This window comes from Microtus ochrogaster, unplaced genomic scaffold, assembly GCF_000317375.1.
Source record: "Microtus ochrogaster isolate Prairie Vole_2 unplaced genomic scaffold, MicOch1.0 UNK69, whole genome shotgun sequence".
Classification (NCBI taxonomy): Eukaryota; Metazoa; Chordata; class Mammalia; order Rodentia; family Cricetidae; genus Microtus; species Microtus ochrogaster.
In genome coordinates, this window is record NW_004949167.1 from 1,220,215 (window position 1) to 1,235,789 (window position 15,575).

At 53.0% G+C, this 15,575-nt stretch overlaps 1 protein-coding gene across 1 annotated transcript in view; it reads left to right on the forward strand.

The window, feature by feature from the left end:
- The first annotated feature begins 2,137 nt into the window (after positions 1-2,137).
- Positions 2,138-15,575, forward strand: part of Slc6a9 (solute carrier family 6 member 9) — a 36,822-nt gene continuing 23,384 nt past the window's right edge. The window contains exons 1-2 of the mRNA XM_005370045.2: positions 2,138-2,365; positions 9,836-9,944. Of these exons, the coding sequence (XP_005370102.1) occupies positions 9,915-9,944 (30 nt within the window). The 5' untranslated portion in view covers positions 2,138-2,365; positions 9,836-9,914. The remainder of the gene's footprint in view (positions 2,366-9,835; positions 9,945-15,575) is intronic.

A 15,575-nucleotide genomic window follows, 5' to 3' on the forward strand; every position in this document is an offset into this window, starting at 1 on the left:
ACTGTTAACCTAGCAAAAACCTCACGGTCAGCATCCCCAATTTCTCCAACTGCCCCTAAGATAATCTTTACCTCAGCAGCATTGTGTTGCTTCTGAAATCCCAAACTCTCTGGCTGTACCAACTCTGCACACCTCCTTCTCCAAACCCTCTTCCCTCTTCAAACCTCCCTCGGCTACAGCCCTAGTCTGGTGTGTACCCTGAGTATCTAGCTGCCCTTCAAATGGGCTCCTTAGAGAGACCTACTTTCACTGGGCCATTAACCAGAGAAGCAAAGGCAGAGACAAGAGGATTGTCAGAAGTTCAAGGCAGGCTGGGAGCACATAGCAAATTCCATGCCAGTCAGAGCTACGTACATAGTGATTCACTGTCCAAAAACACACACAAAGCTCCAAACTGGTACACGCCTTTAATACCAGCACGGGGGAGGCAGAGGCGGGTGGATCTCTGAGTTGGAGTCCAACTTGGTCTATAGAGTGAGTTCCAGGACAGCCAGTGCTACATATTAAGACCCTGTCTCAAGAAAAAAAAAAGCAAATAAAAAATTAATTTTTTCTTAGACCCCCTTTAATGCCTTTTAGGTTCATTTCATCCCTATAAAGGAGGACGGAAGCCTTTTCCCCAACCCTCCCTCCACCTGGTGGCTTCTCCTAACAGCCTCCAATCTGTTTGTCTTGGAATGGAGCCTTTTTTGGATAATCTAGAAAGGAAGCAGGGTAGAAGAGACCATAAACAATTTGTAGGGGAATAACTCCTGGTAGGAAAGCTGAGAAGTGCTTGGATACTATCTGCCCAGATCCAGATAGTATCTGGAGCAGGCGCGCACACACACAACTGCACAGCTTGCTGCAAGACCCACAGCTACTTTTCCAGAGGCTTCTGCACAAGCATAGTCAAAGGTCACAGACACAACAGATTGCTTAGATAGAGCTGTGTGTGTTCCTTCCCTACTATAAACCCGACTGTACACCCCACACAGGCTGTATCTGCTAAGTTCAAGGGCAGACTCAAAAGGGACATTAAGCGTCTTCCCAAGTCTGATCAAATCTCCAGTATGAACAGATCGTGAGTTCCACGACAATAGAGAGCAGCCTGTACGAGCAGGTCCCGGCAAAGGGCAGCGGATGTATTCCGTACTAGAGAGAGGCAGAAATGAAGGGGTCTTCTGGCTGAACACCTGCCGTCCCTTTCGGTGATTATAAATTAACGCGGTGGATTCTCAACACCAGTTAGTCTTGTGCAACGTTGACATGGATGCACCTGCTTTTTAGGGCCTGAACGTCAATAAACAAACAAACGTTTCCTGCCTGGACAATGATGAGAACTCGGCGCAGAGTGGAATCCGGAGCATGTCCCTTCAACTGAGCACAGGCCCCAGGTCCTCTGTCTGCTTTGATGGAAAGTTAGTGGTTCGCTCAAGGTAAGCAAACGTGGAAGCCCATTCCCCGACACCAGGCCCCACTGCCAGTCTAGAGCAACGGGTTTCACGTGGGTATGCATTTCTTTAACCCATCCTCTCCATTTTGCCGAGGAGGAAACTGGGGCTCAGCAAAGCTCCTTTTGTCAGGTACTGCAATCCAGGTTCCGTCTCCCCACCGAGAAAACAGCGCCTGTAGCACTACCACCTGGGGAGGGCTGATCAAATCAGCGTTGGAAAGTTCCGGGAGAAAGGGCTCCTCGGCCTTGCAATTCCAAGGAGTGGGTCCCAGGCCTTACTCAGCTGTGCCCACAGTCTCTAGCGGCGCTACTCCAAAGGGAACGGAATTTGTTCTTGACTTCTCTCTAGGGGGAACGCAGGCGCAGAAGGCCAGGGGCCTGGCGGGCTAAATGCAGCCCCAGCCCCCCAAAGCGCCCCAGGCCTTTTGGCTTCGTTCCAAGCCTAGCCCGAAGGGGAGGACATCTGCTTCCTCCAAGGGTCCCAACTGAAGGGCAGAGAGTCTGGGGAGAAGAAGAGGACTCCTTCGCCGAGCCCCACTTCCAGGGGTTCGCGATGATCAATCATCTGAAAGCTAGAGCCACTTGTAATTTTATTCCCTGGTAGGAGGAGCCAGAGTAGTCGGCACGCGGGAGGGAGGAGATGGGACCAGGGCGGGGGAGGGCGGCCAGGGGAGCCGCTCAGGGAGGGGAGGGACTTGGCTAGGTTTCTCAAGCCTTCTTCACTCTCCAAACTTTCACCAAACTCTTAGCCCCCGCCTCCCCGAAACCAAAACACAACAAGCTCTGGAGGAGCCGCAAGCAACGCGGCGGGGCGGGTGGACTGGCGGCTGCAGAGAGCCTCGGGAAGCTGATGCAACTTTCCCTTTAAGAAAGCCACCTGGGCGCACCGCGGTGCGGACCCAGCAAGCCTGGGCCGGGGGCTGCAGTATGGTAAGAGAGCTGGGGGAAGGGGGCTTTGCGGCCCGCGCCTCGGTCTGTCCTGTGATGGTTCTGGGCGTTTCTGTGACTCTGGGAGGTTGAGCCCCAGGACCAGCCTGTGGATGTGTGTGCGGTGCGTGGATGCGACAGCGTATGTATGCTTGCGGGCATCTGTGGCTGAGAGTGTGAGTGCTAGCTGGCACCGGGATGTCTGTCTTGCCGCGAAAGTCGGGGTAGGTGCGCGAGTCTGTGTGTCATCGCTGTCACCAAGGAGCTAAAGCAGACGGGGAGGGGGGGGTGCTTTCGGAACGAGGGGAGAAGAGCTGCGTGCCGACGCCGGCTTGGTCGGGGGCGGCTGGCGCGGGGCTGTGTGCGCAGCGCCGGAACCGGAGAGCGTCTTCGGTCCGTCTGGGGCGCCAGTGGGTTTGCGGCGGGGTACCGGCGACGAGGTCCTGCCCCGCGTGCAGCCTCTCGCCCCACCTCCTCTGCCAGCCGTCCTGGCTACCTATCTAGCCGCCCCAGCCGGCGGCCTCCCTAATCTGCCCGCCCACTCGCCCGCCGGGTGCTGGTTCCCGCGCGTCCGTGGTTCCTGGGAGGCAGCGAGGAAGAGCCCCAGCGCCCTCCGGCTCTCTTTTGTCCACGACTCGCGTGGCTGCGGCAGGGGGAAGAGACTGCGGGCGGGGAGTGGTTTTGGGGGGCTGCTGCTCGGGTGGGGGGCAAATCCGCACACTGCCACTCTAGGCGCGCTTGGGGCGAGTGCGGGCGGCCACAGGTGAGGCCTGGGTTCCCGCAGCCCCACAGGGCGCCCGCCCCCAGCCTGCGCCCCGCAGCAGGCAGCCACGCACGGGCGGGTGTGGAGGCCGGCGAGCCGGGAGGGGGCTCGCCCGCAGACCCGGGAGGGGCCGAGGACGGGCGGGGGCGGGGCAAGGGGGCGGGGACCTCGGCACCCCGGTACTTTTCCACCGCGGGGGGCGGGGCGGCCTCTTCCACGCCAGCTGAGAGACGCACACGTGGTGGCTGATGTAACGCCCGCCCCCCAACACACCTTGCACCCTGATTAAAGCGGATCGGTCTCATTTCGAGGAAGTGGGCACTCCGGGCGGTTCCGCGGCTCCAAAAGCGACCGCACCCCACACTGCCCGCCCGCCCGGGGCCTTAGAGTCGTGGCCCGGCCGCTACTTAAAGGGGCCGCACCCCCTCTCGGGCCTGCTTTCCTCAGGCCACGCCCCTAGCGAATCACTCTTAAAGGAGCTGCAAACCCACCCAGCTCTCTGACAGCTCCCTCACAAAGCCTGTTCTATTTCTTTTTTTCTTTTTTGGTTTTTCGAGACAGGGTTTCTTTATGTAGTTCTGGCTGTTCTGGAACTTTCTCTGTAGACCAGGCTGGCCTTGAATTCAGAGATCTGCCTGCCTCTGCCTTAATGGCGAGTGCCAACGCTACCTGTTCCGTTTCTTAATTGAAGCAAGTCTGACACTGTGACCGCTAGAAGATAAGGTAAAGGATAAAGAGCAAAGAATGGGCAAAAAGAACTTAGAGACATCCTGGATGTGAGGGTCAAAAGACAGAGTAGTGGATGATAGGATGGGTTCTAAGGACCAGAGAAGACCGCTGAGCATGCCCAAGTGTTTTCAGAGACCTCAGAGAAAATCCCCGTTACTCGTCTTAAGTTCAGCCCGACTACAGTGATATAGCTCCTAGCATGCAGAAGAATCACACCTCTGCCTAGCAGAGCTCTCCAGTTGGAGGGGGGCTCACTTGGACACAAGCAAGCATGCTGCTCTTGTAACCGGCATGCTAGTCAGTACCCTGCATCATGAGGGGTACGTGGAAAGGCTGACAGCAGCAGCAGGTGGGAGAAGGCTTCATGAAGGCAGAGGCATGGGGACCACTGGGGACGGAGACCCCAGAGGCTCCTGAGAAGGCCAAAGAGTGTCATGCTAAGCAGATGGCAGCAAGTGGCTGGCTTGGGGGTCTCAAGCAGGATGCATCATGCACCCAACAGTGTCCTGCCACTTCTTCCATGCGACTGAAGAGGGACCATGCCTCCTCCATCCAAACCGTGAAGTACTTGAGGTCAGGGAGACCTGTTACCTGTTACTAGTGAGGACTTGGTTCAGATGGACCCCTAAAATTGGTCTGCCTAGGGGCTGGAAAGATGGTTCAGTGGGTAAGAATACAGTCTGGGCCTGGAGAGATGGTTAAGAGCACTGGCTGCTCTTCCAGAAGACCTGAGCCTAGTTTCTAGAACCCATGTCAGGAGGCTCACAATCGCTTGTAACTCCATCTCCAGGGAATGTGATATCCTTCATAGACACACATATTCCGTCTCTACTCCACCACCCGTATGGGTGTACTTACACACACACATACACACATAAAAATTAAAAATAATCCAGGCAGTGGTAGCACTTGCCTTTAATCCCAGCACTTAGAAGGCAGAGGCAGGTGTATCTCTGCGTTCGAGGCCAGCCTAATCTACATAGTGAGTTCCAGGTCAGCCAGGGCTACACAAAGAAACCTTGTCTGGAAAAAAACAAAACAAAACCTTCTATACTTGTATACTGCTCTTGCAGAGAACTCAAAGGTTTCCAGCACCCACGTTGTGGGGCTCACAGCCACCTGTAACCGCAGCTGCAGGGGATCCCACTCCTTCCCTGTTCTCGTGCCTATACTCACACATGTGCACATAATTAAGAAGAAAAATGAACATTTTGTAGTTGGTCCACCTGACTGCTTCCTGGTCACCATGAGACCAGGAGCTTTAACGTGAGCACATTTATGAGTAGATCTTTGACTACAGCCTCTGAAACCATATGCAGAAACAGACCCTACCCTCCTTTAAAAAAAAAGTCCATTCGACAATCCCATTTGAGGAAGAAGAAAGTCCCAAGTGGCAAAGGGCTCTGTATCACCTTGCTGACTCACAGACAACCCAGTTAGTGTGTCTCCATTAGACCTCTCCCTTCTCTGAGCCTGCAGTATCGCCAGCGTTCTCGTCCCTGGGACCAGGAGTGAGTAAGACCCTTCGTTTTCTCTCAGCACCCGCAGGGAGTTAGTTCATCACCAAGTTCCGTTGTGTTTCTAACTTCCTCTCTCATCGCTGCCCTTTTGCTTGCACGGGCATCAATTTCATGATCCACGCCCCTCCTCACTGCCCCAGCTCATCTGGTTCCTAGCTGATGACTTCTCTTCCGTTATTGCTTTAGTGTTTTCTCTACACTCTGTTGAGGGATTCGTATGTTCTCTCTCTTTTTAATACTTCATTTCATGTGTAAGTGTGTGTACCTAGTATGTGTATGTCCACCACCTGTGTACAGTGCCCAGGGACGTGAGAAGAAGGCATCAGATCCCTGGGACTAGAGTCACAGATGGTTGTGAGCCACCTAGAACTAGGAGTCGAACTCAGGACTTTTGAAAGAGCAGCCAGTGCTCTTAACCACTGAGCCATCTCTCCAGCCCCTTGGTTTATTTTTTTTGTTGCTGGTTTTTTTGTTGTTGTTGTTGTTTGTTTGTTTTGTTTTTTCAAGACAGGGTTTCTCTGTAGCTTTGGAGCCTGTCCTGGAACTCACTCTGTAGACCAGGCTGGCCTTCAACTCACAGAGATCTGCCTGCCTCTGCCTACTTAGTGCAGGTTTGAAGGCATGTGCCACTACCACCCGGCTTTTTTTTGTTTGTTTGTTTTTTGGGGTTTTTTTTTTTTTTGCGGGGGTTAGATTGTTTGGGGAGGATTTCTTTGGTTTTATTTTTTGTGAGCTATTTTTTTTCTTTGTTTTTTTCTCAGGACATGTTTTCTCTATATCCCTGGCTGTCCTGGAACTCTCTCTGTAGATCAGGCTGGCCTCAAACTCACAGACATCTGCCTGCCTCTGCCTCCCGAGTGCTGGGGTTAAAGGTCTGCACTACCACACCCAGCTACCCCTTCTGTTTTGTTTTGAATTAGGGTATTCCCATGTTGCCCAGGCTCATCTCATCCTTGTGGGTGCAGATGATCCTACCTTCTGAGCCTCCTGAGTACCCGAGCCTGCAGGCAAGCAACTACACCCAAGGAGTGGAGCTTTCGAGGAGCCCCTTCCGGCAATCCATTCTTCTCCTGCTTGATCTAATGCTTTAATGGCCTTTAATGGCCATCTTGGGGCTAAGATGGACATCCAGACCCTAAAGGTCCTTCCTGGCTTATCTATCCATTTTGCCTTTCTCTTTGGTGACCAGAACTTTGTCAGTTTCATTTTCTCCGGTCACCTCTGACCTCTTCTTCCGTTCCTTACCTTTGCCAATTGTCCTTTTGCCCAGAGAAACCTTCCAGACTGTCACCCGCTATAGAGTGCATATAGAGAGTGTTGCTCCAGCACACTGCTTATCTCCATCTGTAATTATTTAGTTTGACATCCGTCCCTCAGTCCCTCCCTCACCCCACTCCCCCTGCCCCCCACCCCACAACCACTAGGATGCAGGAAGGCAGAGAGACCTTTGTGTTCTTGGTGCCTAGCACAGGTCTGGCCTAGAGCAAACCTGCAATAACTATTTGTGAAACAAATGAAGGTAATTGTAGCCAACCTTAAAACACCTGGTGAAGAATTCAGGCCATAGCCTGTTGGCAGTGGAAAACCCTAGGAGGACGCTTTAGGGTCTAGGGAAGATTAATGGATGGGAAGAGCGGAGAATATGGAGAACTTGTAATAGGCACAGAAATTGGGCAGAGACCCCCTAGGCTTATCAAGGGGCTTATAACTAGCCACACTCTCCAGCTTGAGAAAAGTCAGCCGCAAAGGGTCAGATAACACTGAGGATCGTAAGTAGTAAGTAGTGACTACTCGAGGCCAAATCTAACCCTATCAGATCCCAGAGCTGAAGTCTTCACTATATGCCACAGTGACCATGGCCTGCTGCTTGTTAGTGTTGCTCCGTGTATGGCTTGGAACGGGTCTGGGGTCTCGGTATTTCAGGTCTGTGGATCTAGATGAGGGCCTGGCATCCTGTGGGTACTTAATTTTTTTCCCCTAGTGCCGTGGATCCAACCCAGGGACCCCAGCATGCTAGTCAAGCACCTCCACTGACCTGTGCCTCCAGTAGTCCAATGGTTCCTTCTGAGTGGATGGATAAAAGCATTGCCCAGAGTGGTAAAGGCGGAGAAGCTACCGAGCTTCATACCACCTTGTTCTGGTGCAGATGCTAAGCAGTCTTGTCCTTACTAGAGCATAAGCTACCGGAGGGCAGAGACTGCTGCTGCACTTGGTACTCAGAGCTCCAGTGACTTCCCTGGGTGTGATCAGAGATGTCTGTTGGAAAAGTTAGCTCAGACCTTCCAGGCTAGGCATCGGCCTCTCTGCAAACCACCAGGGAAGCTTCAGTATGTCCTGGTGAGGCTACTCTGTAGGTGCAGACCTAGGATGTTCTTAGTGTACTGAGCTGCCCCCAGCCCAGAAGGTGGCTTAGAGTAGTATCATCTGCCATGATTGCTATCCTTTTTGTTGTTACTGGTCCTTGACAGAAAAGAGGCAACTTTGGGAAGTCAGACCTTCCTGAGGAAGGGTTTGGTGATTGAAGAGGATGAAGGTATGATTGCCTTTCGAAGGGCACAGTCCTCTTGTGACTGCTATCAGCAGACAAGTCCATGAGCAGGGCTTCTTTAAGAGAGCACCTTGGAGAGGCAGATGCCAGCCCTAGCCACTGACCGCTTACTTCCCTCTTCATCCCTGCCCAGAGAAGGGGAAACCAAGTGCTTGGGACAAAGGCACTAATGAATCAAGGGCTGATTTGGATAAGTAAATAGTGGCCTACCTTTCCTCCAGACTTTGCCTTCCTGTGGGTGAGAGGTGGCCCTTGGTTGGTGGCTTCTGGTGACACGAATGATTCTGAATAGACTTTGGAGTGGAAATTATCAGGAGCAGAGCCAAATCTTCCCTGGAACCGGGCTCCTTGAAGATTGAACCACATGGTCTGTCCAACCCCAGGATCCCCCCCACCCCATGAGCTCTTTGAGGCTCTCTAGAGATTGCTCCCTCCCGAGATCTGTTCTGACCACTGGGCACTGATGCATGCATGAGCTTTGCCATCTCCCCCTCCTCTTCAGCTCACCTGCCCACCACATGGCTCTAAGTTTCCTATACAATCCCTGGGTGACAAGAACCTCTTTCCAGGACCTCTGTCTTCCCAGTGCCCCTTCATTGCAGCTCAGCCTATACTTGCTAGCTGGCCAGTTGTGCTAGGGCCTGCGCCCAAAGGGATAAAGGAAGCTCAATCCCAAGCCCTCAAGTAACCACTGACTTGGGGTCACGAGGCTCAGAACCAAATCTGTGTGACCTGAGATGATAAGGGCACTAGGACAAGTTTGTACAAAGCCGACAGAAGAAGCTGCCGCTCATTCTGCTGGAGTAGTGTTGGGAAGGGCTACTACAGAGAGGGGGTGACATCTAGGCCCAGTCCTAAAGGACTTGCAGAATTTCACTCGGTACAACTAGAAGACCGTGTGGTAAAAGCAGGAGGTGTGACTACGTTTGGTGTGTACTGCACGGTCAGTGACAACAGCACCAAGCCCAGCCACCCTGGAGCCCAGGATGAGTGGCGCTGGGGTCGGTAGTGGGGTGGGGTGGGGGACACGGGGACTTGTGGTTGCCTGGCTGGGGAGTGCCCACTGATCCAAACTGACACCCCTCCCCTCCTGGGGAAAGGTTACAGCCATTCACACAGATGATGAAGGACTTGGACCCCATCCCAGCTCTGGGTTCATTTTTTATCTTTTATAGGATTGGGCATCTGGAGAGTCAAAAATAGACCTTTGCCCATTGGGACAGGAAGCCTAGAGAATAAGGGATCTGGGGGGAGGGTTGAGAAGGCAGCTAGGGAAGGGCTGGCTCCCAGGGTCACCCAGAAGGGAGCGGGATGCAGAATGGCCTGGCAGAGGGAGTGGGTACCGAGAAAGGGACATTAGGTTCTTCTGACTGGTGGTGTGGGCTCCGTATCACAGGAATGTCATGTTGGAATCCCGCCTCTGCTCATTCCTCAATTTCTGCAGTGTCTTCCTCTCACAGATACCCACGGGCTCCATACTGGGACACTGTGAATCCCTAGCTAACAAACATCCTGAGGCTCTCTCACCTGCGATGTCCACTCTGGGTACTGGTGCCAGATCATACTCCTTTCCCCCTTCCCTGCCTTCTGCCTGAGAATGGCTTGGGTTGTGAAACCATCTCCATCCTCAGAAAGGTTTAAGAGGAGACTCCTTCCCGCTTCTGCTGTTCAGACTGATTCCTTCCTTCAGAGACCCTGCCGTGCTGTCTGTCTCTGGTGCAGGGATGTGAATTGTCCTTTCTTTGTGTCTGTCAGGGCATTAGCAACATTTCTGATAAACTTCCTACTCCCTGTAGTCCCTCTCACCCCTACCTCCAAAAGAAAAAAATGTAAAACCTCTTACCTGATTCTTGTTCTGGGAAGCCCAGGGGGCCTGCCTGGTCTAGAGCCTGACCTCACTCTGTTCTCCACAGCTCTTGAGGCCTGTTGTCTGAAGGGCACTGAGTCTGCAGGCGTGATCCAGGTCTCCAGGTCCACCAACCCACCGCCACCATGGTAGGAAAAGGTGCCAAAGGGATGTTGGTGAGTACAGGGGCCCGACTTTATGAGGAAGGGGTGTCCTAAGCATCGCCCTGTGAGGTCTCCTGCCAGCTGCTTGTCTTCACGGGGGGCAGGGGGCTAAGAGGTTCCACAGGGCCAGGGTTGGCACTACCATGGGTCCCATGTACCAGGGCCGCCTCAGGTTTGGGCAGGTAACCCCTTACCCAGCAGGTTAGACAACACCAGGCCCCAAGCCTGCAAGTGGGCTGGTTCTACCATAGGCCAGCAAAGGCCTGCCAAGGAGCAGAGCGCGTCTGTCCTATCCTGGTCAGAAGAGGTACTATAGAGTGGTCATGGGTTGTCCTGTTGAGGGAACAGTAGATGCTTGTGAATATACCCCATGCCAGCCCAATGCTGGGCATGCACAGACCTGTCCAATTTCTCCAGCTTCTCTGCAGCCTTCATACTGCAGGAAGTAATGAATGCCTTGCTAGGCTTTTCCAATAACTCCATTCCTCCAAGGCCCTAGCCACAGCCCTTCCTTTGCCCTTGATCTTAGAGCTCAGGAAAGGTGGGGGTGAGGCCCTTCAATAAACAAAAGCCTAGGTTAAGTCCCTCCCCACCCCTACCTTTTTGAGATAGAGTCTCACTGTACAGCTCCGGGTGTTGATGTGAGACTCCCTATGTAGATGAGATCTGCCTGCTTCTGCCTCCCAAATGCTGGGAGCAAAGGCTCAGATCTTTTCTCCAGCCCTGCCCAGAACCCCCAGTTCCCAGTCCCTGACTCAGTTCCTCATGCCCACTCCAAAGTAAACCCCTTCTTTCAGATCAGGTCTGAGCATGTGTAGCCATGCTTGGCCCTGGGTCCATTCTTGAGGAGAAAGTGAGGAGGATGGAGCAGGTTGGCACTGGATGCAGGCCCAATCCTGAGTGCTAGGTTCTGTGTTTGCTCCTGAGATCTTGTGTCAGGGAGGAGCCAAAGTGGGCAGTTATTGTGGTGGAAGCCAGTGACAAAAGATAGCCCATCCTTCACTAACCCCCCACCCCATCTGTGCCTTCTACTGCTTCCTTTATCCTGTCAAAGGCTGGTTGGCTGAGGTCCCTGCTGAGCCCTCTCCAAATTAATACTGTCTCTCACCAAAGATTGCTGTGATTCACGGGCCTTGGTGGGGGCGGGTACAGATTGTGAGTAGGTTCAGAGCCTTTCTCTAGACACCAGCCCTTTGACCCAATCCCCCCGGGCCTGTTCTAGAGTCACCTGCTCCTGTAGGGATGGGTTTAAACGGATAAAGCTTTTCGCAGAGTACCTGAGCCGATCTGAAACCAGGGTTCTCAGGGACCTACACAGATGGGAGATCGTACTCCCTGCACATTGGTTAGGGTGGATTCTGTGAAGACCCAAGAGGACCTGGCCTTTCCTCTGCAACGTCTTTGGTTGAGTGTAGGGTCTGGTTCTACCCCTTCCTGCTCTGGAGACGCCGAGTCATGTGAAGCCCTCTGAACATGGCTGTTCCTTTTCTCTGGTGTGACCCTGGAAAGGCTAGACAGGCAGGAGAGAAGGGGACCCAGACGGGCAGGACAGAGAAATGTAAATCACGAGGTCTCACAATCCCTGCCCCAGCTGAGCTTCCGGGACTCTGTTCTCTACTGGCCAGCCAGGCCAGTCAGTCTGTGGGCGGGAATGCTGTCTTGGGACTCCCATTCCCAGCACTCGGATGTGCCTAAAGATAGCTGGCGCTTGCTTTCTTCAGTGTCCTCTGCCCTTTAGCTTTTACCCATTGCTGTGTTTGAGGCTTGTAGCGTCTGTCCCATGGGCACCCCCAGTAGATGCTCTGAAATTAATTCCTGCCTCTTCGTTCTGTTCTGCTGATGACCTTGGGCTGCTCTATTCTTGAGTCTGTTTGGAGCAGATGCTGCCTCCTTCAGTGTTTGTCTCTAGGATACAGCCTCGAGGTGTCCTGGGCAGCCGGCCCCTGCTGAACCCCAGTTCTGCTCTCTGACACGGGAGCTAAGTCTGCACCTCTTGGGTGTTCGTCTCCTAAGACCAAGTGGATGAGTTGAGGAAATTCCTTGCAAGCATGCTCCTTAGGATGCCCAGGAAGGTCAGAAGAGAGGGTGATGAGGGTGTGTATGTAAGCTAATGGCCCTTGAATCTTTCCGGTTCTCTGTGGCGATATTGCTTTCTTGGTGTCCTGCTGTGTAGAGTTGACAGGTGATTCCCTACCACTGGATCCTCGTTTCTGTCATCCTTTGTCCCAGGTCTGACTGAGGGTGAGGACCTGGGCTATTTGGGTATCTTTGCTGTCGGGAAACACTCTGTGTTATTCTTCCTGGCCTCTGGAGCAGGTGTCCTGTGGAGAAGCAAGTCACTTTCCAGCACGTGCCCAGGCCCACATGCTTGCTGCACGTGCCCTTCTCCCCACATTCTCAGCCCAGATGGTCTCTGCCAGGCCAGCTCAGCTGCCCTCCTCACGGCTCAGTGGCTCCTAGGACAGGGCCGCAAGAGAACCCAGCTGGCCAGGGTGCCTCGAAGCAGGGGAGCAGCTGGGATGCTTGGGGCCACTAGGGTTGGATGAGGTGGTCCTTCCATGAAGACCTAGAGTCTCTACACATGTGAGGCAGGGTTCGGTCTCCAAGGACAGGAACTGGAGGAGGACAGCCTAAAACAGGCAATGTGGGCGCCCCCGCCGCCACAGTTTGAGTCCTCCCCCCACCCCGTCTCACACTGTTTCCCTGTTGGCCTTCTCAGTCCCTCCCTATGTGCTGAGTCTTACTTCTTCCCATGTGTGCCACTGGGAAGCCTCCTAACGAATAACAGCAGAGTCAGTCGACACCAGGGTCCTTGGTGCCAGAGCTTCTAACTCCCAGAAGGCTCTGCAAGTGCCACAGGCCACCTGGGGCTGCCCCACCCTGACCTGTTCCATTGTATTCTGGCATGAGGGTTTTGAATACCTCCTGCCTGCAGCATCTACACAGGGCCTGGCACACAGTGGATACTGGCTCACTAAGCCTAGTCTTGGCATTTAGCAAGTGCTCAACTAGTACAGGCCTGGCACACAATGGTAGATCACCAAGCAGAAGGCTTGGCACATGTTGGACACTCCCTTGGTAAAGGGCTTGACAGGGTTGGGTATAAGTCTCAGCATGTACCCAATGCCTAGCTAGTACAAACTTAGTACATGTTGGCGTACCCCTTATCTCGGGGTCCTGACACCCAGTGGGTACTTATGGAGCATGATGCCAGGTGCACAGTGGGTACTCAGCCATGTTTAGTCCTTGCTAGAACAGGATTTGGCATGAGCAGATTTTTTTACCTAGCGCAAGACCTCCTACCCCACAATAGTTGACTCGGCAGGGACTGACACAGAGATATCAGCATTGGACGCAGCACATAGTAGACACTCTTCTGATAGAACCAGGGGAACACACAGCGGGTACTTTCCTAGTACACATCTGGCAAATGGTATATCTTTAGATACAGCGATATATCAGTAGACACTCTGCTATTGCAGGTCCTACCGTACAATGAGTGCTTTCCTAACACCCTGCACATAGTGAGTTCTTTCTTAGTACACATCTGGATCACAGTGTATTTTCAGCAGTGCGCTTAGCACTCGGTAGGCACTCGACTGTCACAGGCCATGGCACACAGTGCCTGCTTCCCCAGCAAAGGGTTTGACACATGCAGCAACTTTCTTAGCTCAGAAACTACACGTGCTATTGGGAAGTGCCCTGCTGGCCAGGCCAGGCACCAACCTGCCACTGGGCCAGATGTGCAGGAGCTACACCTGTAAAATGGAATATTGAGATCCTGAGGGAAAAGGACTTGCCCGCCCTATGCTTGTCCCTCCCTCTTCCCTCTCCTCTTCCCTGTAGCCCACCTACTTAGGCCTACAGCCTTACCTCCTCTCACACAGCTTCGGCTAGCTGCCCCCACACCCCAGCATGCCTTAGTCCCAACTCAGCAGGACCTTCTCTGCAGAGCCATAGAGGACAACAAGGCCCCTAGACTCCTTGCCCCTCTGGAAGGATGCCCACTCTTATTAAGAAAAGTCAGAGGCTGGGGCTAGGGGAGTCGGCTTCTTTAAGTGGGGATGGAGCAGCTGGATCCCACTAATGAGGCCTCATTACAGCCGGGGCCCAGCTGGGCTGCTGCCTCCTGTCCCCATGGCCAGAGCCAGGGAAAGCCATCCAGCCAGGGCTGCCTGTTCTGGGCACCCAGCCCAGCGCAGGGCGGCCAGAGCCCACCCTGGGTGGAAGTGAGCAGCATTTGGGCATCATGGGTGACTGGGTCTTCCTGGAGTCAATGGCCCAGCCAGGGCCTTGGCCCTCAATCTTTGCCTGCAGGAAGTAAGGGAGTGTCTAGGGACCCATACTCCACAACACAGACCCAGTGAGCAGCTGAGTCAGTGGGGTCTGAGGGCTGCTTAGGAGACTTACTCAAGCAAGGCCTCTCCAAAGTGGAGAGGAGAGTGTACTGACATCATGGGGCCCTGAGAGGCTAGTGTTAGCAGGTATGATGTGTTTAGGCAGAGCCCGGTTTATAGTAAGAATCTACTATGTATCTGTTATTACTAACACTAGCTGGCTTCAGTGAGTGTACATGCTACCCCAATTTAGAGAAGCAGAAACTGAAACCAGACAATTGAGCAAGTCACTTAAGGTTACATTTGGTGAGAGAATGAACATCCGGGCCTTGAACTTAGACCTACTTGATTTGGTTTTTCAAGACAGGGTTTCTCTGTGCAGCTTTGGAGCTCGTCCTGGATCTCTCTCTGTAGTAGCCCAGGCTGGCCTCGAACTCACAGCGATCTGCCTGCCTCTGCCTCCCGAGTGCTGGGATTAAAGGTGTGTGCCACCACCGCCTGGCAGGTCTGCCTGATTTTTAAGCCTGTGGTTTTTTTTTTGTTTGTTTTTGTTTTGTTTTTTATTTTTTATTTTTACATTTTTTATATTTTATTTTTACAATCACAGTGGAGGGCATAGTGTATGAGAGTGCAGGAGTCTGTGGAGGCCGGACGAGAGTGTTGGATCCCCTGGAACAAGAGTTATAGGTACTTGTGAGTTACCTGATGCAGGTGCTGGGAACCAAACCTGGGCCCTCTCGAAGAGTAGTATGCACGCTTAGCCACTGAGCCATCCCTCCAGTCCCAGACCCGGTGCCGTTTTTTTTTTTCCCTAAGCAATATTCCCCCATGAAGTCACACTTACAAACTTCCAGGGGAGCTGTCCTTCCACCAGAATTCATTCATGCCCCTGTTTGTCAGGTGTTTGCTAAGACCCCACTGTGTGCCAGGCCTTTGCTGTCTTAGTAGGTCTCTGGTACTTACTTTCTAAGTCTCCTGATATGGTATCTGGGTACCAGCGAGGAAGATGAGTGTGGTCTCAGAGAAGAGCAATTGGATGGACAGAGACTGACACACAGATCTTGGTCAGAACTGAATGTGGCACACAGTAGGCATCTTCTCACATAGAACATACAGGTCAGGTGTAGCCTGACATCTACCATGGTCATGAGACATTGGCAGAATTGCCCCTGCCAGGCAATGCAGCTCAAATCCCTACCTTATTCCACACCTGCCTCCCTTTGTGTGGACTCTGCAGCGACCACTTTCTTGGGCAGTGCTGTTTTTTTTTCTTCTTTTCTTTTTCTTTCTTTCCTTTTTTTTTTTT